General features: G+C 33.9%; 1 protein-coding gene across 5 annotated transcripts in view; it reads right to left on the reverse strand.

The window, feature by feature from the left end:
• Positions 1–4,923: 4,923 nt before the first annotated feature.
• Positions 4,924–22,412, reverse strand: part of GLIS3 (GLIS family zinc finger 3) — a 595,685-nt gene continuing 578,196 nt past the window's right edge. For all 5 annotated transcript variants that reach the window (XM_074197451.1, XM_074197450.1, XM_074197455.1 and 2 more), the window contains 2 exons: positions 10,007–10,189; positions 4,924–9,770 (listed from right to left, as the gene is read on the reverse strand). In XM_074197451.1, the coding sequence (XP_074053552.1) occupies positions 9,634–9,770; positions 10,007–10,189 (320 nt within the window). In that variant the 3' untranslated portion in view covers positions 4,924–9,633. The remainder of the gene's footprint in view (positions 9,771–10,006; positions 10,190–22,412) is intronic.

The following is a 22,412-nucleotide window of genomic DNA, read 5'->3' on the forward strand; positions in this document are numbered from 1 at the left end:
ATTCCTACTTTAGAGAGACAATTGAGGGACTCCCACAACTGTATATTAAGTAAAAGTCTATAAATTTGTTTGTGCTGACTGTGCCAAGGATGCAATATATTTTTTGGTAGTGCTAAATATTTAAGTTCTCTGATATTATTTCATTAGGCTTTTCTTACATTTTGTGTGCCATTTGTCTTATCAATGTGAATTATCATATGAATTCAGCTCACTAATCATCCAGAGCATGATTTCTTTTTCTGAGATTTTTGAATTGGAGAACTTTTATTTTGCAAACAATTCTTCTGACATCTTTCTAACTTGTGTCACCTTTTTTAGTTGCATCATGTTAGCTTTTCCAAGTTTTAATTTGTATCTCTCTCTCTCTCTCTCTCTCTCTCTCTCTCTCTCTCTCTCTCTGTGTGTGTGTGTGTGTGTGTGTATGTTTAATGTGCTTCTTATGTGCAACACATAGTTGGACTTTGTTCCATTATTAACTGATATATCATCTTTCATTTCATTAGTCAATTTACCCCCACTTATACTTAGGATTATAATTATTGTACTTGTATGTTCTTCCATTAAGTTCATACATTTCTCTCCTCTTAAGTCAGTACTCTATAAATTATGTTTATAATAATCTGAACAAAGTTTCATTGGTTTCAACTTTGTTTCTGTTACTTCATTGTAATTTCAAATTCTTGGGGGTATTTTTTGCTATTCTTTCTCATGTAATGTATATGTAATTATATTTATATATATTACTGAACTTAGCCCAGGCACTGAACCTGAGACACCCTATCTCTAGGACCTGAGCCTGTGGTTCTAGATCCTTGAATCAGAGACTCAGATTCCAGACTTCTTGTTAATAGGATTTCATCTATCAATAGGACTGCTGCCCCAGGTCAGGTCTTCCTTCATCCCTAGTATAAAAAAGAGAACTGATACTTGCCTATATTATCTACAAAACACTTTAGGACACATCATATTCCTATTCTATTTCTAGCAAACTCTAACATCTTTTCTCTACAAATCCAAATGTTATTTCTAACCACCTAAGTGAAAATCATCTCTCTTCTCCCGTTGCTCCCTCTATCAAATCTCTATCCATTCTCTGAAATCCCTATACAGTTTCTGCCCCTCAATTCAATGTACCCCTTGAGATATCCATTCCATAGGGAATAAAATTCCCTTCAGTCATCTCCTTCTACATATCTTCTGTCTTTTGGAACTCATAGAGATTCCTCCCAAGAAGATACTGTGTATTTTTTTTTTTGTGCTTAGAATTACTAATAGAACTGGGACAGCTCCAGTTAATCCCCCTATTGTCCAGTTAATTATGGAGCAGATCTGGGATAAACTGATCAACTTTACCTCATCTGGATTTATGTAGAACTCAACTGTGGGCTCTTTGAGCTGTGAGGATCTAAAATCAACTTTTAGTCTTTGACAGGAAATTTTTTTGAGCTGAGAACTTCCTTGTCCAATGCATTTACCTCATTGTTGGTAGCTTTTGTTTGCTTTTATCTTCTTTCTTAATCTCATTGGGAATTACTTTTATCTAAGGATATTCACATATGACTTTTATTAAAGGAACTGATTGGTTTAAATGCTTAGTCTCTGAGTGATCCATTGTAGTTGATGTAGAATTCCAGTGATATGTTGGCCATCTCTGATACCAGCATCACCTTCTTTCATACATACTGGACCAGAAGAAGGAACAGGAATGTGCTCTTTAGGCTTTCATTTCTGCTCTAGCTTTGTTTTCATTTATTCTCAAACTTGACCTTCTACACATCTACTTCAACTATATGCTGTCTTCTGTACTTGACTCTTAACTCTCTTGGACTACTGCCACTCATACTTTCCCAAACTACTGCCCTAAAAATGTTCTGCTTCCTCTTTTTCCACCCAGAAATGGGTCTATAGATATGGAACATTGAATATTATGTTATACTTTTTTCACATGTTGATTAGTTTCAATAAACTTTTGGGTTTTAGTCTTTAAAATTATTTAAATAAGCAATTGCTCCCTGATTGGGACAAATATACTAAAAAGTAAGCATGCTATAAAAAACAGAAGATATCATTTATTTTTAAAATGGGCAAAATTTTGATTTCATAAAATACAAACTTAAAATTTTGAAGTTGCAGAATTTAGAGCAAAGTATTAAATGGATGCTTGTGAACATTTAGAAAGGGAAATGTTGATAACTTTGAGTCAGCATGGGCTGCTGGCCATTTACTTTTGCCAAAACTCACTTCCTTCTTTGCAGGAAAGCAATGTATTGATAGTCAGGAAAATGCTTTAGACAAAGTATTAAAAAAAAAATCATCAGATCTCTTTGTCTCATTTAGGATGGAAGTGAAGAGATTAAACACAGGTTTCAGCCCATTTTCCTTGGCATTGGAATTTTGATCTGCTCTATTTCTGATGGGAGAGAGTTTTCCCCTCCTTAGTCAAATTGTGGCCTCTCTTGGGAACTCAATCTATTAATGCCAAATAGTGTTATTATCATAACTCCTTACAACTCAGAATTCTTGATCTCAAAAGATCCTCTAGTTTTAACCTCAGTGATATCAGGGATCACAGGCATGTACCACCAGGGTAGGCTGAAGACAAAGTATTAAAAGGATTTTGTCAAGTTTTTAAGAACTGTTTTTGGTATCCTGGTGGAAATTTTATACATACACAATACACACACATATACACATATACATACATGTATACACACAAATACAAATATGTATATATATATGCATATAGGCATGCATGTATATACATAATATATACCCATGTATATATAATTCATATTATACATGCACACATATATTTATATGTGGATTGGATGATAGCAAAATGTTAACTTCAAAACTGATTGAGTCCAAAGAGAGTTAAGGTCAACTTAAGAAGGAAACCTTTTAAAAAAGTGATCTTTCAATAGGGTCTAATTCTAGGTCTTGTCCTTTTAACCATTTTAAATTATTCCAAGTTGAATCCAAAAATGTAATTTCAAAAACAAGGGAAGTACTTGTCTCACTTCAGTCAGTATTGGTTAGGCCATGTTTAGATATGTTCAATTCTTATTTTTATTTTTTTATTATGTTCAATTCTTAAGGGCATATTTTAAGAGAGATATGAATAAACTAGAGCTCACCCAGCATGAGGCAATGAATACTGTAAGGCAGGGAATGAGCTACTTTGTCTAGACAGTGTGCTAAGAACTTTACAAATACCTTATTTGAGTCGCACACAATCTTAGGAGGTAGACTTTTATTCTCATTTTGAAAGAGATTAAGTGACTTGCCAATGGTACTGCAGGTTGAAAGTATCTGAAGCAGGATTTGAATCAAGGTTTTCCTGACTATAGTCAGAAATCACTGAAACCATTGCACCACTGAGCTGCCTTTTGATTAGATTCATCATCATACCATAAGAGGAATAACTGAAGAAACTCAAAATGTTTAGCAGAGAGGAAAGAAGATCTGGAGACTACATAGACTACATACAATATACCTCAGGGGAGGGAGTCTTCTCATTGTCAAAATCATAAACACTTTATGTTATAATGGAACCTTTATATTATTACTTCTAATAATTATCTTCCTCTAAAGCCTATTATAATAGTTCGTTGAAGAAAGGAACATTGAAGGCTAACAGAAACAAAGAACCAGTCTTATTGGTCTGGAAAGAGTTGAAATACAGTCCAACTTTGGAATGTCTATTGACTAAGGACTTGCCTAATTAAGCTTGGAGAGAGACTCATTAATAAATTAATGATTAATAAAAGTGATTAATAAAAGATTAGTCACTGGATGATGTATTGATGATCTCCTTTTTTCCTACTTTTTTGGGTCATGATGGGCAGTAAAGTCATTGAGGGAATACTAATAGGTGTATGATTTGAACCCGATTCAGTGGAAGGATAAGTCATATTGATAATGGTTCAGCATTGAAACAATACTTAAAAAGCTATTAAGAGAGTTTTAGTAAGTTGAGGTAGGAGTTCTGTTCTTAAACCAAATATGGCCATAATCTTTTCTTGCAGTTGATAGCCATCTCAATTAGTTTTATTCTCTCCAATGCCCCACAATTAGGCCCTAGAAACTACAAAATGGGCAATTTTCTAAGAAAATTTTCTATGATAATGGTGTTTATATATGTTGGATTCAGTTCATATAGTATTATTGGCTTTGAAAATATTTCTGTGGATTTTAAAAATGCTTCTGACATCTTTTCTTGAACAGTAGTTTAGGAGAGCGCTAACCAGCCATTCTGCAAGATGGCACATTCCAGACTGGTAGAAATCATACCCCTTCTAATGGAGATATTCAGGACACAGTAGCAATTGAACATTTCTGTCCTTCTAAGCTGTACCCTAGGGTGCAACTCAGTGAAAAGGTCCATAGGTCCAGTCATCAGCACACAGAAATCCCTTCACCTTGGATGTCAAGATTTCTGGACCTTTTCAAAGCATAATATCAGTATATAGCATCATGTCTGAAAGACCCACAAGCCCTAAGGCCCTGCACACATTTAACCACTTTGGGAAGCAGATTAATAGAATAACCAATAAAACATGTATACAAGCTTTAATTAAGTCTGACAAAACCAAACTTCATGTTTTATTTATAGGCAGTCCCAACATGTAAAAGATTCAGAGAGACACACGTTTTTACTGTCATTTCTTCCTCTCATATCTATAATTGAATCCAGGCTTCGACCTTGGCCTAAAGCAACATAGCATTTAAAAACTGCCTTTGGAGGTACTCTGCCCTTCCTCCCCCCATTTATCTGCTTGTAATTATGTGAGCCAGCTCTAATATAATGGAGCCTAATGGCAAAAAAAAATAATAAACAAACAGAAAACTCAAAACAAAACAATTGCTAGACCAGTTGTGCTTGCAAGGACACCCTGAAGGACAATTTCCACCATGCTGGGGTTGTTATATATTTCCAGTTTTATTTTGTACCAAGTGCATAAACCCTTCATTTTACCTTTGACATAAAAAAGGACTTCATGGAACAAGACAAAATAACTTATGATTATATGAAACATAACTGTGACAAATCACAAAACTATACATATTAATAGAAAAAGTACCTAATTTTTTAAAAGATTTATGACAATAGGCACCAGATGTGGCACTAGAGTAGAATCAGCCTGATATACAATATGATATATGCAGTTCATATCTATATGTGAGCATATATAACTATGTACAAGAGTCTGAATGAGTTATGGAAAACAGATTTCCACTTCTTTTCTTCCAAAGTGCTTTGTGTAAGCAACATTACACAGGATGCTTTGCTGTCTGTACAAAATAAATCTTTTCTCTTTTTTTGCACATTCTATTATTTTCCAATGTGTGTCTCTGTGCTGTAACTGTTCAAAGAAAAAAAAAATTAACCACACAGATTCCATACCAACAACCAAAAGTGCCATTAAAAATGCTGCAAAAAGATAATATTTGAAAGAGTGAGATAAAAAATCCCAAATGATGCACAAAGTCATTATTTCCAAGTCTTCAAGGCAATAAAGATAAAATGGTGACATCTGGCAGATGAGGGCAACCTTTTCATCCTTGAGAAACTGACCTTATGAGCAAACGTTTTTTAATTTTTCCCATAATTTGCCATCCCTAACCCCACAAATGGGATGAGCACTGTTCTCCAGTAGAGAGGTCCTTATAACCACAGAGTTCCCTCTGTGATACTTGGCAAAGAAGGCAAGGGGAGAGAAATAAAGGACTGGTGAGGATTTCAGATAATATTGGATATGAATCTAAATTATTACAGACTTTTGGATATAATCCCTTTTGAGAATTAAGATAATGTAGCAAAGAAAATGTCTTCAGGTCTATTGCTTTAATACCATCAGATAACTGGCATTGAACTGTGTGTATGTGTGTGTTTTCACAAGCACCTCTTTTGAAAAAGAGAAAAGGAAAAAAATTGGGGATAGACAATCCTTCTTCAAATATTCTAGAAAACTTATATAATATGCTAAAAATGAATAGGGAACAATTTCCTGAAGTAGGCTTACAATAGTACCAGAAGAATAATGAAAGCACATACACACTTCCTGCAGATTCTTATGTATATCTAATACTTGGATCCCTAGTACTAGATGACATAAAGAGTTGTATGGGGTGAAATTTTTACATGTCAGCCACTCTCTCTTCCCATTTATCCAATAATCTATTGTAAGAATAAAGCAAGAACAGAAAAAGGGAAAGGATGAGACTTTACAGTTTAGGCTTTCCATCTCTAATATAATGGAAAGAAAATTGGCTCAGGAGTTAGAAGGTTTTGGTTCAAGTCTTGATTTTACCACTAATTGGTCATGGGACCTCAGGCAAGTTACTGTATATCTCTGGACTTCAATGTGCTCATCTATAAATGAAATTGAACTAGAGGAGCTCTAAAATCTTTTTACAAAAGATGGTCATCTAAGATTCTACAAGTATAATAGTAGTAATAGCATTATAAAGCACTTCAAAGTTTTGTAAAGTGCTGCAAAAATATCATTTTCTTTTTATTACAACCCTGGCAGAGAGATTGCTATTTTTGCCTCCATTTTACACATGAAGAAACAAGAGGCAAAGCAAATGTCTGAAACTATATTTGAACTCATGTCATCCTGACTCCAGGTCCAGTACCCTAACCTAGCAAGAATTCATGATTTCATTGCCCGTGACCCCTTCTTCAGTATCTATATAAATGCTATGGAAGTCAGGAGGTGTGGACAATCTTATAATCAATCAATGTTTTTTTGAGCCTCTCTGTACTTTCACTCCAAACAGAAGCCAGTGATGAAGTGATGAGATGACAGTGCCTAAGAAAGGGCTAGAAATAATATTAGTGGTTAGAAAACCAAGTATGTCTTCATAGGAAGGCAGACTGTTACTGGGTATGTTATGCCAACCTCTAAAACACTTTACTGATAGTCATACTTGAATTTTTCTGCTTCACCCTAACCTTCTTTCCATGTTAGGATTAATATCATAGTCACATGATGTGACAGCGAGACTAATTGTTAACATCACCAATGTATGAACTATTTCACCCAACGCAACCCTATTCCTCCTTTCTCTATATGAATAAATTGTATGTACTTTGAGTAAGTCATAAATGCTCCAGAGTTCAAAATTAATTGATTATCTCTGAAGCATCTGAAGCAGTTTTCTTTTTTTAGCCTGAGTTTGACAAAGGATCAAATATCAGAATGATAGACTGAAGAGATTTTACCATACAAAAAAAGTGTTTGTATTTATTATCTCCCCTGAAAGTATATATGTTTGAGGGCACAGGGTATTGTATTTTTGACTTTGTATTCTTAGCACCTAACATAATGCTTGGAACCTAGTAGGTGATTAATAAATACTTGCTGATATTGATTTAGAAGCTTCTGGAAAAATATGCAAAGCAGTTCAGTTTTTGTTTTTAAATTTTAACTATGCTGGTGTAACTTTATGTAAAACAAAATAATTGCTCCCCAATTAAGTGCTTATGTTTGAATCTTTATTTATAGTAGGACTCATTTGTGTACAGAGAAGTTAGTCTATTTTTATCTGGGTCCGTAGTATAGACCAGTGGTATCAAACTCAAATTGAAAGAGGCCATTAAACCATGCATAAGGATTCCTGCAGATCACATGTTGACTTAGAAAATGAAATATTCACATTATTATAGTATATTGTCATTTTATTTAGTTTGTGAAATATTTCCCAAATATAGTTTAATCTGGTTCAGGTCCTTTTGGGAGTGTTGCTGCAATGGAACCTATAATTTTGTATTAACATCTCTGGTATGGACTGACACACATGTTCTCTCTACTCTTCATTAGATTTGATTTTGGGACTGAATTTCAGAATCTTGTAGGAAAGGATTTACTACTTGAAACTCACAAGTTACTCAGTGATATTTGAAATTATCCATAATTTTAAGCATAACACCAGATTTCTTTATTATCCTATTAATAGTTTTGCTAATGAGGTTATTTCCCTTCTGATATTTTAAATAAAAAGAAAGATAACTTTAATATTTAATATAATGGTATCAAAATATCTTTTAGTATATTTTGAACATTTTGATAGACTTATGCCCCAGAACTTGCTACTTTTAAAAAGATATCAGAAAAAGTAGCTTTCCACATTGTCTTGAAATTCATGTACCAAGATAGGGCACAATTTAAATTCTGGGTTTCCAAGCTAGTATTTCAGAAATGGTACCTTCCCATCTCTCTTTCATCCCCTAATATCTTCCTCCATTAACACTTTCAACTGGTTTCTTACCAGTTTTCTCCAAAGTTGGTAACTTGGGTACTCCTAGTACCTAGCAGTAACTAGACTGGGCCTAAACTGGGATTGTATAGCATGAGAAATAAGAGACAGGGAAAAAGGGAGAGCAAAGAGCACAGAACCTGGCTAGAAGAGGAGGGAGGATAGTATATACAGAATAACTGTTCACCTTAGTCCCCTATTAGTTTCCTTCCATACAGATGCCATGTCTTCCTCTCACCTCCCCCAGACTCTGTCTTATCTGGTCAAAGATCTGGCAATGTCTCACCTGGCCAGAGCATCGTAATAGGATTTAATTCATCGATTTGTAGCCCTTCTCTTGGCACAAGTTCCTTGGCGTGTGAGGTCCAAAGCTTCCTGAATTAAATCAACTCTAAGACTTTATCTTCAGTCCTGGAGGAGCACATCCAATATAATTCAGCCACTCATTTTCTGCTAACTACAAAACTGAAAGATCAAAGTACTTCCAAGCTCTGTTGGATTTGTGAGGACAGAATTGTAAAGGATAGGGAAATACAAGTAGGGGTGCTTTATTCATTTATTTGGTCTTGCCAGAAACAGGCCACAGTAAAGTTGTTGGGGGGGGGGGGTTGGCTTGTTTTTTTTTCTTCTTCTTTTAAGTGACAAAAAGGTGCCCTAATTCTTACAAGTAGAAGAATTGGCTAGGATAAAATTAAGTTCTCTTTCAAGTCACTGTACTTGGCAGATTCTTTTTATTCACTGCATAAAGTAATATAATTAGAGGAATATCAAAAAGCAATCTACTGGGGAAGCCTGTAGGTATAAAATGGGAGAGCTGACCAGGTTTACTGGAGAAGGGGCCAGGGAGCATCCCTGGAGGGCGTTTGGGAGTTGGTGCCACTAGACATCTGTCAGAAGCTCTTATTTTTTTTCCCTTTTATGTTTGACTTTGCTTAGCTGCAGAAGCACCACAGAGCCAAGTACCTGGAATAGCTCTTTGCCTTAAGAGGTTTGTACTGTCTCTCGAAGTCCTTGTATGTAAAGAGGATTGTCTCCAAACCAAGCCTCCATTTTTTTCCCCTTTTATGATTTCAGTGGTTCCATGTGAAAAGTCTCCTTATAACATCTACTTTCTCATTGAGTCTTTGAATTCCCTTTGAAAAGATAGTTGGGTTGGCACATGACTCAGCAAACCAAAGGAGAAAGAGGTATGATAGTTGACCTCCAAAAGACTTGGGGAGGATTCATATCTCCCAGCTCTCTTCTGCAAGGATCCTTCTGTGCCCCTGGGCTTTGTGAACCTGGGCATTTGGGGTCCTGACTGGTTCAAAGGGGAGGGGATTCAAAGCAGAGGGTTTGGGGTTGAGCATTAGATGCCTGGGTGGTGTTCTAGCCTTCAGTATAGACAGAAGAGAGCTGGCTGGGGCAGCGATCCACAGCACTGATCTGCAGGAATGTAGCATCTTCAGGTCCATTTCGGAGAGATTCTCCAAAGATCCCAGTGGGACCTGATGGTAGATCGTATACTAGAAGAGAGAAGAGGAAGTCAGTGGTAAGGAGGAGTCACCTTGTAATGGGGGCCTCCTACCCCAACAATACTCCTAAACAACATTAGCATGCAGGGTAAATTTGGAGTGGACCAGAAAGAAGTGAGGAATCCCTGGTAAAATACACATACTGGGAAAATAAATGATAAAATAAAAGGAAATTCCCTCTTCTGATATTTTGCACATGGTTTCTAAGCCACCAATGTCTGACAGACCTGTAATGCCTGAATGAGCTGAAAATGCTCTGTGGAAAACATCGAACCCTGCCTGGCCCATGGATGCAGGGACAAGGCAGTCTTCAAAGGAAGGCACCATATTGCAGGAGTTGCCATGGGCCATATTTCTCTGAGGATCATTGTAATGAGGAGGACAAAAAGTCTGAAGCTGCCCGTAGAATCCTGAAACAAAGAAATAATCTTGAGTTTCCTGCAAAGCATGAAGGGAGCAATACAAGATTAGAAACATGACCCCAAAGACCCTTGTAAACTCAATCAGAACTTGAAGGAAGACTCTCCTTTAAATTTAGCCATTCCACATTAATGAACACTCCCTTAGTTTTCCATTTCTTTACCATTTTAATAAAAGATCTGTTATAAAAAGTTTTCTTAAAAGGATTATTTTTGTTTTTCCTTTTTTCTTTTGTGGTATAGATTTAGTAATGGTTTCATTGGCTCAAAGGTTTTGCCCATTTTAATAGCTTTTTATGCATAGTTGCAAAGTGCTTTCCAGAATGGTTGAAACAGTTTATGTCACCACAATAATGCATTAATGTACCTGTTTCCCCACAGCTCCACTGGTATTTGTCATTTCCATTTTTTTCTACTTTACCATTCTAATGTATGTGAGGTTAGAGTTGTTTCAATTCACATTTCTCTAATTATTAGTGATTTATAGTATTTTTCATGTTGTTTTTAATAATTTGAATTTTTTCATTGTTTTATATCCCCTGATCATTGCTTATAAATTTTATCTGTTCCTGTATAACTTAAAAATAAATCCTTTATCAGTAACTTGCTGCAAAGTTATTGTCAGTTTTTTTCAACTCCTTGCTTCTCTTCTAACTTTCAGCTTGATTGATTTTATTTGTGTAAAAAATTTTGAATTTTATGTAATCAAAATTTTCCACTTTGCTTCCTTTGCACCTCTTTAATTTTTATTTGGTCATAAATTCTTCCACATCTCTAGTTGACAGGCAATTTCTTCTACACACCTCTAATTTTATGCATGATATCAACCTTTATGTTTAAGTTATGTACTGATTTGGAGACAGTCTTGGAATATAGAAAAAAAGGATGTTTATACCTGGTTTCTGCTAGATTCCATTCCAATGTTCTCAAAAGTTTTTGTTGAATATTAAGTTCTTGCCTCGACAGCTGGAATTTGGGAGGCATGCCAAACACTAGGCTACTGTATATATATATATATATATATATATATATATATATATATATATATATATATATATATATATATATATACACACACACACATATATATAGCTAATTTCATTGATCAATCTGTTTCTTACCCAGAAACAAATTGTTTTGATTTTTTCTTTTAGTATCCTTAAGCTCCCTTTCTTCTTGTCTTTTTTTATTAATTCTCTTTATATAGTTGATCTTTTGTTCCTCCAGATGTTTTATTAACATTTTTTCTAGATCTATAGAGTTATCTTTCAGAAGGTTGGTAATAAGTAAATTAATTTAGATTATGTAATTTTTGCTATATGGGCTTAGTCTATCCATGAATAATTGATATTTCTCTAGTTATATAAATAGTTGTGTAAAGAGTATTTTGTAAATGTATTCATATAGTTCCTATGTATGTTTAGCATATATTCCCAGGTATTTTATTTTGACTGCAGTTATTTTAAATGGAATTTCTCTTTCCATGTCTTCCTAATGTATTTTGTTGATAAAAATACAGAAATATAAATGATTTGTGTTTTTTCTCATATCCTTCATTTTTGTTGATGTTGCTTTAATTAGGTTTTTAGTTGATCTTCTAGAGTTCTCTAAGTAAAAGATAATTATGTTTCCTCTTTACCTATGCTTATTCCTTTAACTTTATTTGTTTATTGTAATACTTAAATAAAAGATCTGTTATAAAAAGTTTTCTTCAAAAGATTATTTTTGTTTTTCTTTTTTTCTTTTGTGGTATAGATTTAGTAATGGTTTCATTGGCTCAAAGATTTTCCAATTTTAATAGCTTTTTATGCTATTTAGGTAACACAATATTGAATAATGATGATGATGATAATGGACATTATTGCTTTACCCATGATTTTAATGGTGAGATTTCTAGCCTATCATCTTTACTATTGATACTGATTTTGGGTTTTTAGATAGATACAACTTACAATTTTAAGGAAAATTTCATTTTATTCCTATGCTTTCTGACTTTTCAATTTGTTCAGGTGTTATATCTAACACTTCTTCTGTATCAAATGATATAACCATATAATTTTTGTTGTTTTTCTTATTGAAATATTGAACTAGTCTAGCATTTCTAATGCAAATCTAGTGTGATCTAGTATATAATCTTTGTGATGGGTTGCTATAGCCTTCTTTTAATACCTTATTCATTTTTGGCATAAATATTCAATAGGGATATTGGTTTATAGTTTGCTCTCTGTCTTTTGACTCTTCATATTTTTGGTATCAAGGCCATATTTTACCATGAGAGGAATTTGGTAGAATTCATTTATGTATTTTTTTCAAAGTATTTATTATTTGTTCTTTAAATGTTTGGTAGGATTAACTTGTAAATCCATCTAGTCCTGGGAAATTTTTCTTTATGAATTCATCTAAGGCTTGCTCAACTTCATTTTCTAAAAATGAAGTTAAGTAGTATATTTCCTGTTCTGTTCATCTGAAAAAATTAGATATTGGTAACCATTCTTTCATTTCAAGTGTCAGTTTTATTGTCACAACATTGGGCAAATTAGTACCTAATAACTGCTTTATTTCTTCTTCAATTATTATGAATTCACTCTTTTCACTTTTGATAATGGATTTTTTTGTTTTCTAGTAAAATTAGCTGGTGGTTTATCTATTCTATTTTTATTTGCTTTTTAAACAGATTATAATTTTATTAATTCAATAGTTTACTTTCCATTTCATTAATCTCTCTTTTGATTTTCAGGGTTTCCATATTGATGCTTAATTGCTTTTTTATTTGTTGGATTTATAGTTATTTTAGTTCAATGTCTAGTTTATCACTTTGTTCTTTTCTTCTTTTATTGATGAAAACATTTGGAGATATAAAATTTCCCCTAAATACTGCTTTGGTTGCATCTCCAAATTGTTGATATATTGTCACATCACTGTTATTTTAATGAATTTTTAAATGTTCTTATGAATTATTCTTTGACCCACACATTCTTTAGCATTAAATAATTTCATTTTAATAGATGTTTAATCATTGTTCATTTATTGAATATAAGGTTTATTGTGGTTGAAAGGGGAAAGATGAATTTAGTATTTCTGTTTGTGAGTTTTTATGTCCTAAAACATGATCAATATTTTTTTTTGTTTTTTCAAGGCAATAGTGTTAAGTGACTTGCTAGGTAATTATTAAATGTCTGAAGTTAGATTTGAACTCAGGTCCTCCTGACTCCAGGGCCAGTGCTCTATCTACTGTACTACCCAGCTGTCCCAAACATGATCAATTTTTGTGAAGATGTCATGCATCCACAGCTGAGATAGCACCTATCTAAGCACCTATCATATCACTTTATAGAATTCTATTCAAGTTATTTTGTCTTCAGATATTTCTATGTTTTAGACAGGTAAATTAAGTCTCCAATATTATTGTTTTCCTACTGATTTCTCCCTAAAACTCACTTCTATTTTCCTTGAAAAATTTAGATGTTGTGGCATTTGGTACATATATATACAACATATATATATATATATATATATATATATATATATATATATATATATATTTAATGTTGATAGTAATTCTTTCTGTGGTACTTTGTGAAAAATTGCAGCTTCTCAGTTTATTTCTTTTAGTTAGATTATTTCTGATATTGTTTTCTCTTAGATCATGATGACTGTCCTGGACTTTATTGCTTTGGATGAAACATTAAATTCTGTTCCAGTCCTTCCTTTTAACTCTATTTTTTGTTTTTTTTTTTAAAAAAAAACAGTATATTATTTACATTCTGGTTTCTAATCCATCCTGTCAGTCAATTTTATTTTATAAATGAGTTCATCCCATTCATGGTTCTGAAGGCTAATTGCATATTTCCCTACTTCTTATTCTCATACTTTTGCTTTTCTTTTTTCCTCCCCATCTTTGAGTTTTTTTGCTCCCTGAATAATCCCTCTCTTAATCTGCTTTTCCATTTATTATTCTGTTTATTTCCTCTACTAAGTGACAACTATTTCTATATACAACTCTTTATGTAAATTTATGGGGTTTTTTTAGGTTTTTGCAAGGCAAATGGAGATAAGTGGCTTGCCCAAGGCCACACAGCTAGGTAATTATTAAGTGTCTGAGGTCGGATTTGAACTCAGGTACTTCTGACTCCAGGGCCAGTGCTTTATCCACCACACCCTCTTTATATAAATTTGTACATTCTTTCCTTTGACCAATTAAGATGAGCTCAAGATTCAAGTGTAACTACTTCTTAACTTTATTTATTTCAGCTGGAAAAATAAATATCACCAATACAATACCGAGGAGGTATAGTTAGATAACAACACATAGGGAAATTATCTAGGAGTTTTAATGAACTGCAAGCTCAATATGAGTAGGATATGACAGCAAAAAAGCTAAGAAAAACATATGGCCCAGAAATGAGGAGGTGATCTTTGAATTTTACTCTGGTCAGCTCAATTTTAAAGTACTGCATACTGAGTTCTGCATATCACATTTTGATATGGACATTAATAATTTGTCAAGAAGAATATCAATAGAATGATAAAGGAACTCTAGATCATGCTTTATGAGGATTGATTGAATGAAATAAAGATGGTCAGTTAGCCTGAAGAAAAGACTTGGGAACAAGATAACTATTCCCAATGTTCTGATCACTCATGACCTTTTTAGATCCTGATTCTGTTATCAGAAATTTACTCAAGCTCTTTCTCATCTGCAAGCTTGTCAAACAGAATCTAAGTCTATATTCATCAGGTATAAGATAAAAATCTAATCAGACCCACCTTATTTTAGAAATTGCTTATCTTGAATAAAGTCACCTCATAATGGACTATCCATTGATAAAGACCAAAACTTTATACCTTAGAAAATGATTTCATGATCCACCATGGCTTGAAACAAATCATCACCTAATGAGTTTCATATAGCTCAATTGGTACTTGGACAGTCACTCAGTGGACTCTGACACAAAGTCTCTCCATATTGATATAACCTGTCAGAACTCAATTGGCTTAACCTTCAAATACTTAGGTCCATTTTGATAACCCTACATGATATCAGAGAAAGATTTCATTTTCTCTGATTTAGTCACAAAATCTCTCCTATTTTAGCAAATTTTTTCCTTCAAAAAAGGGATGAAGGGGCAGCTAGGTGGTGCAGTGAATAGAGCACTGGCCCTGGAGTCAGGAGTACCTGAGTTCAAATCCGGCCTCAGACACTTAATAATTACCTAGCTGTGTGACCTTGGGCAAGCCACTTAATTGCCTTGCAATAAATAAATAAATAAATAAATAAAACAAAAAAGGGATGGAGATGAGGAGTCCTGCAAATAAATATCTTTAATAAGTCACAGGGTTACCACCTCAAGTGAAATTTCTACTGTACTGTGCACAGGAAAATTTCCAATCCAAAGGTGTGATCAGAGCAATCAGTAACTGTGAATACCTTCTTGAGTACCCTTATTTTCAGCACATGAAGATAAAGCTAATGAATTTTTGGTACTAGAAGTGAACTTAGAAATCATATAATTATTCAAGCCTGTGTAGCTGCCTTGACCAAGTCTTCAGTGAAGCTCTTGCTTCAATTCAAACAGAGCCAACATTAGTAAACCATAGTCTCCATGGGGGAACCAGTCAATGGAAGGGACAGAATGATTTAAAAAAAAATTGTTAGTTGAGCTGATGCCTAAACCAGGAAGAGCCAAAACAGACAAAGAAAATAATAGACAAATCTTGCTAATAAATATTGTTGCAAAAAATTTAAATAAAATTTCAGCAAAGAGATTATAGCAATTTATACACCATGATCAGATAGGATTTATACCAGTATATTTGACCATATCAATAACAAAATTAATAGAAATCATATGATTATCTCAGTAGATGCTAAAAAGCCTTTGACAAAGTACAGCACCTATTCCTATTAAAATATTAATGAGCATATGAATAAATGGAATTTCCCTTCATATGATAAGTAGTAGCTATCCAAAACTATCAGCAAGCATTATATATAATAGGGATAAACAAGCAGCATTTCCAAAAAAGATCACAGGTAAAACAAGGATGTCCATTATCGCCACTACTATTCAATATTGTATTAGAAATGCTATCTTTAACTATAAAAGAAAAAGAAATTGAATTAGAATAGGCAATGAGGAAATAAAACTTTCACTCTTTGCAGATAATATGTTGATATACTTAGAGGATCCTTGAAAATTAACTAAAATTACTTGAAATAATTAACAACTTTAGCAAAGTAACAGGATAAAAATAAGCCCACATAAATCATCAGCATTTCTATATATGACCAATAAAACCCAACAGCAAGAGATAGAAAGAGAAATTCAAATTAAGTAATTATAGATAAAATAAAATACTTGGGAATAGACATGTCAAGATTCAACCAGAAACTATATGATCTTGATTACAAAACACTTTTTTTCACAAATAAAGTCAGATCTAAACAACTGAAAAATGTCAGTTGCACATGGTTAGGCCAAGTTAATATAATAAAAATGACAATTCTACCCATATCAAATTATGTATTCAGTGCGATACCTATCAAGCTACCAAAAAACTTAATTTACAGAGTTAGAAAAAAATAGCAACAAAGTTCATTTAGTACAACAAAAAGTCAAGAATATTGAGGGAATTAATTAAAGAAAAATGCAAAGGAAGGTGGTCAAACTGAACAACATCTAAAAATAAAACATCAGTCATCAAAACTTTCTGGTACTGGCTAAGAAACAGAGAAATGGATCAGGGGAATAGATTACAGACAAAAGAAAATAACTATAGTAATCTACTGTTTGATAAACATAACAACTAGTTTCTATGATAAGAACTCACCATTTACAAAAATTATTCGGAAAACTAGAAAATAGTATCGCAGGGACTAGGCATAGACCAACATCTCACACCTTATACCAAGATAAGGTTGAAGTGGCCAAAGGATTTAGACATAAAAGGTGATACCACAGGCTAATTAGGAGAGTAAGAAATAGTCTATCAGACCTATGAAGGGGTAAGAAGTTTATGACAAACAAGAAATAGGGAACATTATAACTTGCACAATGGACAATATCCAAAGGAATTAACCACTATGGAGTTGTAGAATCTAGAGGAATACATATATATATATATATATATATATATATATGCTCTTCATTTAAAATGATGTTTTAAGATACATGTATAAAGAAATTATTTTCACCAGATTGCATTCAAGTTTTGAAGAAGGAATGAATTGGCTGTTACCTACAAAAGTATCAGATATTAGCTATGTTGTTCTAGTGCTAATTTGAGTGAAATTGCCCCAGGGCAGCTGGTATAAGCCACACACTGGGTCTAGTCACTCTGTTGAGCACAGGCATGGTTGGTACTGTTTTTTTTACCAATGGTGCTAAACCATCTAGGCCTGGAGAGTGGAATAAGTAAATGTTAGTGGTTAGAGGTTGAGCTGGCAAAGTCTTTTTTTTCTTAGTGGTATGGTAGTTGTTTTTTTTTTGCCAAATAGAAGAAAGGATGTGTACTTTTGAGTTTTATGATTCTAATTATTTTTCCTCAGAGACTATAATTTTGTGGGTTCCTTGAGGAAATATAACATTTGGGGCCATGCCACAGATATACAAGCTAAAAAGTAAAATTTGGAGCTTATTAGGTGAGTGTGCATACATCCTGGTGATGGAATGAGAAAGAAGCAAACATAGACTTTAAACAAACTTCATCCTTGGATGCTGATATTTAAATGAGTGGGACCACCTCCTTTGTCTGTTTTCACTCATTCTATTCCAAAACTGAGAAGAAACATTCCTAGCATACCTTTCCAGGGTTTTGATAACCAGACAAATTAACAATGATCAGAAATCTCATTAACTAACTAGGACTTTTTCCATTTATTTCAACATTTTCTATGTATCTGCTATGTGGAAGACACTATGCCAGGCAGTGGAGACATAAAGGGAAAAACCCATTAGTACTTGTCCTCAAGGAACTTCTATTCTATTACATGATAAAAAGCATAACAGGAATGCAGATACCTAAAATAAGGTGATTTGAGGAAGGGAAATAATATTAGCAATTAAGGTGAAATTTTCATGGTGGAGGCGGTAAGCAAAGTCCCTGAAAAAAAGTGTCAACTAGAGAAAATGCAGAGAAATAGAAGCTAGAGTGGTAATAGTAATCCAGTTTGGTTCAAATATAGAATGTCAGTGTATGGAGAGTATTAATATTGTAATAATATTGAAAGATGGGGTCAGATTGTGTAGGACCTTAAATGATGAACTGAAAAGCACATAATTCATCTTGGGGGTAGTAGAGAACCACTAAGGCTCTCTTAAACAAAAGACCAATGATGGATTACAATTGTCTGAGACCAGATTTGAATTCAGGTACTCCTGACTCAGGGCTGCGCACCTAGCTGCCCCTCTCACTTTCTTCTTAACACTTTATAATATGGTTTTTGATTTCATCATTTATCCTAAACTGCTCCCTTCAAAGTTACCAATTACTTAATCTTAATCCAATAGCTGTTTCCCAATCCTCATCTTTCTTGACCTCTTTGCAGCCTAGGACACTGTGATCTCATTTGACTTTCTTTGTTATTTGCACCACTTAGCACACTATCTATCATATAGAAAGTGCATAACAAATGACCATCATCTTTCCCCAAATCCTCATAGAGAGAGCCTTGGATCTGGCAGTGCTTCTAATCCAGTGTAGATGCTGCTTGGAAATTCATTCTTGTAGGTACTAAAGCCACAGCCATTGATGATCCCTATCTCAGAAAGCTTCCTGCCACTAAAGAATGTTAAATAGTTCAATGTCAGAGGCTGAAATAATTTTATCAGTGGAAATGGCATAAGAGAAGAGTCATTATCATCTGCTATGAAACTTTCCACAAGCACTATTTCTCTCATTAGAATATCATCAGGGCCTGTATTACTTTTTTTCTTTATATCTACAGTGCTTAGCATATAGCAATCAATAGTCAATAAACATTTTTAAGCATCTACTATGTGTCTGGGTATACAAATGTAAAAAAAAAAAAAAGAAAATTTTTGCCCTAATGGGAAAAGACAAAACACAAAAAGGAGTTGAAAAGGGTGGGGCTTTGGTACCATATGTGGGAGCAGGTGAAATCCCAAGGTAATGCAGTGAGGTGAGAAATGAGGAGATCTCTTGAGTTGAGGTCTGGAGTTCATGACTCCATCCTACAGAGGCAGAGGGTAACCAGATGAGAATTGAAGAATATTAAATGTCTAATAATTGCTTCATTCATTTTTACCAATTTATTTAAGCATAAACAACATTATTTCATTGCCACAGAAATCAAAGAATGTTAAGTTTGGGCTTCTGGGGGTATTGTTCATTGAACTTTTAAAAGATATAAACTAGTAGGTGCCACCTTTAATGGAGACTTTTGTTATATTCTGTCATTAGCTATTTTACAAGGAACATTCTCCCCCAGGGCCTTTTCACTTACTATAATAGGATCATAGAACTAGAGCAGGAAGGTACCTCCTCCTTATTTCACAGTTGGAGTAAACAATCTCATTCACTTTTTCTTACATTTGTTAGGTCCACTCATATTTTCCATCCTCAGGGATGACTTTGTAGATATAGTAGAATCTTTGAATAATAGAAAGTTAATATTTAAAAGGTCACCTAGTACTACTCACTCATGTTACAGATAAGAAAATTGAGTTTCAGAATAGGGAAGAGGCTTGCTTATGGTCACACAAGTAGTAATCAAACAATCTAGGTTTGAACAGGGTTGTTTCAGATTCAGTGTTCTAGCCATGGAAGTTAACCAAGGTACTAGGAAGTAGGTTTAAAAATATTTTAGAATTGCATTTCAATTAAGTTTCATATATGAATTTATTTAATATACATTATAGCATATAGAATATATATTATAACATTGAATATGTATAATTTAATAATAAATAAAATATATTTATTTGAAATACAATAATATATTTACTATTTTTGGATATAGATGTAGGTATGTGTACATATGTGTATATATTTCAAAACATTATTCTGAGAAGGGGATCCATAATCTTAACAAGGACTGTGAAAGGGGTCCCCTATTTCAAGACAAGTTAATAACCCATGGATTCGATTTTACCTAATGTCCCTTCCAACACTACAGTTCTAAATCAGTTTATTTTTTAGTTTGACCAAAGATCACAGTAGATTTGAATCAGCAAGCCCTACTCCAGGGTTATCATTGTATCAATAGCTAGGAAACCAAAATTAAGAACATCTCTTCCATCAAGGGCTTTATGATTCAGGAGAAAAATGAAGCGAATTGTGAATGTAACAGAATTTGGGTGGAGATGTAAATTGTCTCTTGGGATGTAAATTGACTTGAAGTAAAGAATTATGATTGTAACAGAAACAATTGTAATTTTAAGAGCTACCTGGATGGAGAGACCCCCCCAAAAAAAATTCTTAATGTACCATTGATTCATTATTTAATATAAAATTTGTTTCCTTGATCTCTTTAGACTTTACCCTCTGCCTAATTCTGGGTCCCAGTTTAGAGAAAAGGAATTTACATTCTTCTCTGACCATGCCCCAACCAATAATGCTTGGCTATTCTTTTCTCTCTCTCTCTCTCTCTCTCTCTCTCTATATATATATATATATATATATATAATATATATATATTATATATATATATGTACACACACACACACACACACATACACACACACACACACACACATATATGCATTCCTAGCCCTTCCTATGTAACCTTTTTAGTAAATTTTTCTTTTATTTCCACCCTTGCTTTCCTGAGTATGAATAATGATTCCTCATAGGCAGAACCGAATTCAAGTAGCCAGCAGCTACATAATATGGCAAGACAGCTAGGAGACTCTGCCCAGACTGGGATATTGGATTGAGCTCCATAGGTGAGAAGCAACACTCATTATTTTAGATTGTAGATTTTTAGAAAAGTAAGAAAATTATTGGAACTCTACCCCTCCTTCTGTGTTTACCTTTTTCTGGAAAATTAGAAAAAGACTGAGTTTTTGGATTGTCAGCTAAACTGATCCCATGTGGTGTTTCACAGTGGCCCTGGTGTGTGCCTGCCCTGTTCAGACTGACTGGAGGAATGGCAATTCTGAGATGTGTTTGGTTCATACCCTATTGTGAATGAGGGTTGTTAAGGAAGGATGTTCAGTGTATGTCCAATTGACATGTTTGCCTACCTATAAATTGATGAGAATTAAAATATGGGGGGAAATTTGGTACAAATACTCTTCCCTGGGGCGGCTAGGTGGCACAGTGGATAAAGCACTGGCCTTGAAGTCAGGAGTACCTGGGTTCAAATCCGGTCTCAGACACTTAATAATTGCCTAGCTGTGTGGCCTTGGGCAAGCCACTTAACCCCATTTGCCTTGCAAAAACCTAAAAAAAAAAAAAAAGACAAATACTCTTCCCCAGCTGTGTGCTTGTCCCTTGGAAGGAATTAGATTTGACAAAAAACAAAACACCCGAACTCCTGGAAATTATCCTTTGGTGGTACTTTCTCTCTTTCTCTCTCTTTTAAATGCTCTCTCTCATTCTCTGTTGCCCCAACCCTTTGCAGAGGGAGGGGGGAGGGAGAAGGGAAATCTTCCCTTTTAGAACTTCAAAACTCAAACCTATGTTTCAGATGGAATGCATGCTTCATTGTAAGAGGGGTAAGATACCCCCTCCAAAAAAAAAACTTGTTTTGGCCCCATTTTTTAAAATAGGGGTCTCCTGTGCCTTCTTCCTGGTTTGGGGAAGAGAGGGGAAAATGACCATGTTTTCCTTAGGCTACATGTGTTTATCAATTCCAAGCCCCATTTAGCTTCACTGGGAAAGTCCCATCCTTGGGAGGGGGGGAAGGGAAATGGGAAGATTGATTGGGAAACCTTGTGGTCAAGTAAAAGAGTTAAGAAAAAGAGAAGATAACTTTTTTCTGGGACTAGGAAATTCAGATTTCATCTTTTAAGCCTGTGCTAATAACTATTATTTCTATAACAGAGTAACTGGATTTGAACTTTATAAAGTTACTTAAGAATGAATTTAACTTTATTGATTGCCAATTTCAAGATCTTAATGAATATGTATACATATATATGTATATATGAGGTTCCTCAAGAAATTCTGATTGATTCTAAAAGTTATTTTTTTGACTTGTCTTAATTGGTACATTCAAAAAATTTAATATAAATATATATGTGTATAT

This window comes from Macrotis lagotis, chromosome 8, assembly GCF_037893015.1.
Source record: "Macrotis lagotis isolate mMagLag1 chromosome 8, bilby.v1.9.chrom.fasta, whole genome shotgun sequence".
Lineage (NCBI taxonomy): Eukaryota > Metazoa > Chordata > Mammalia > Peramelemorphia > Peramelidae > Macrotis > Macrotis lagotis.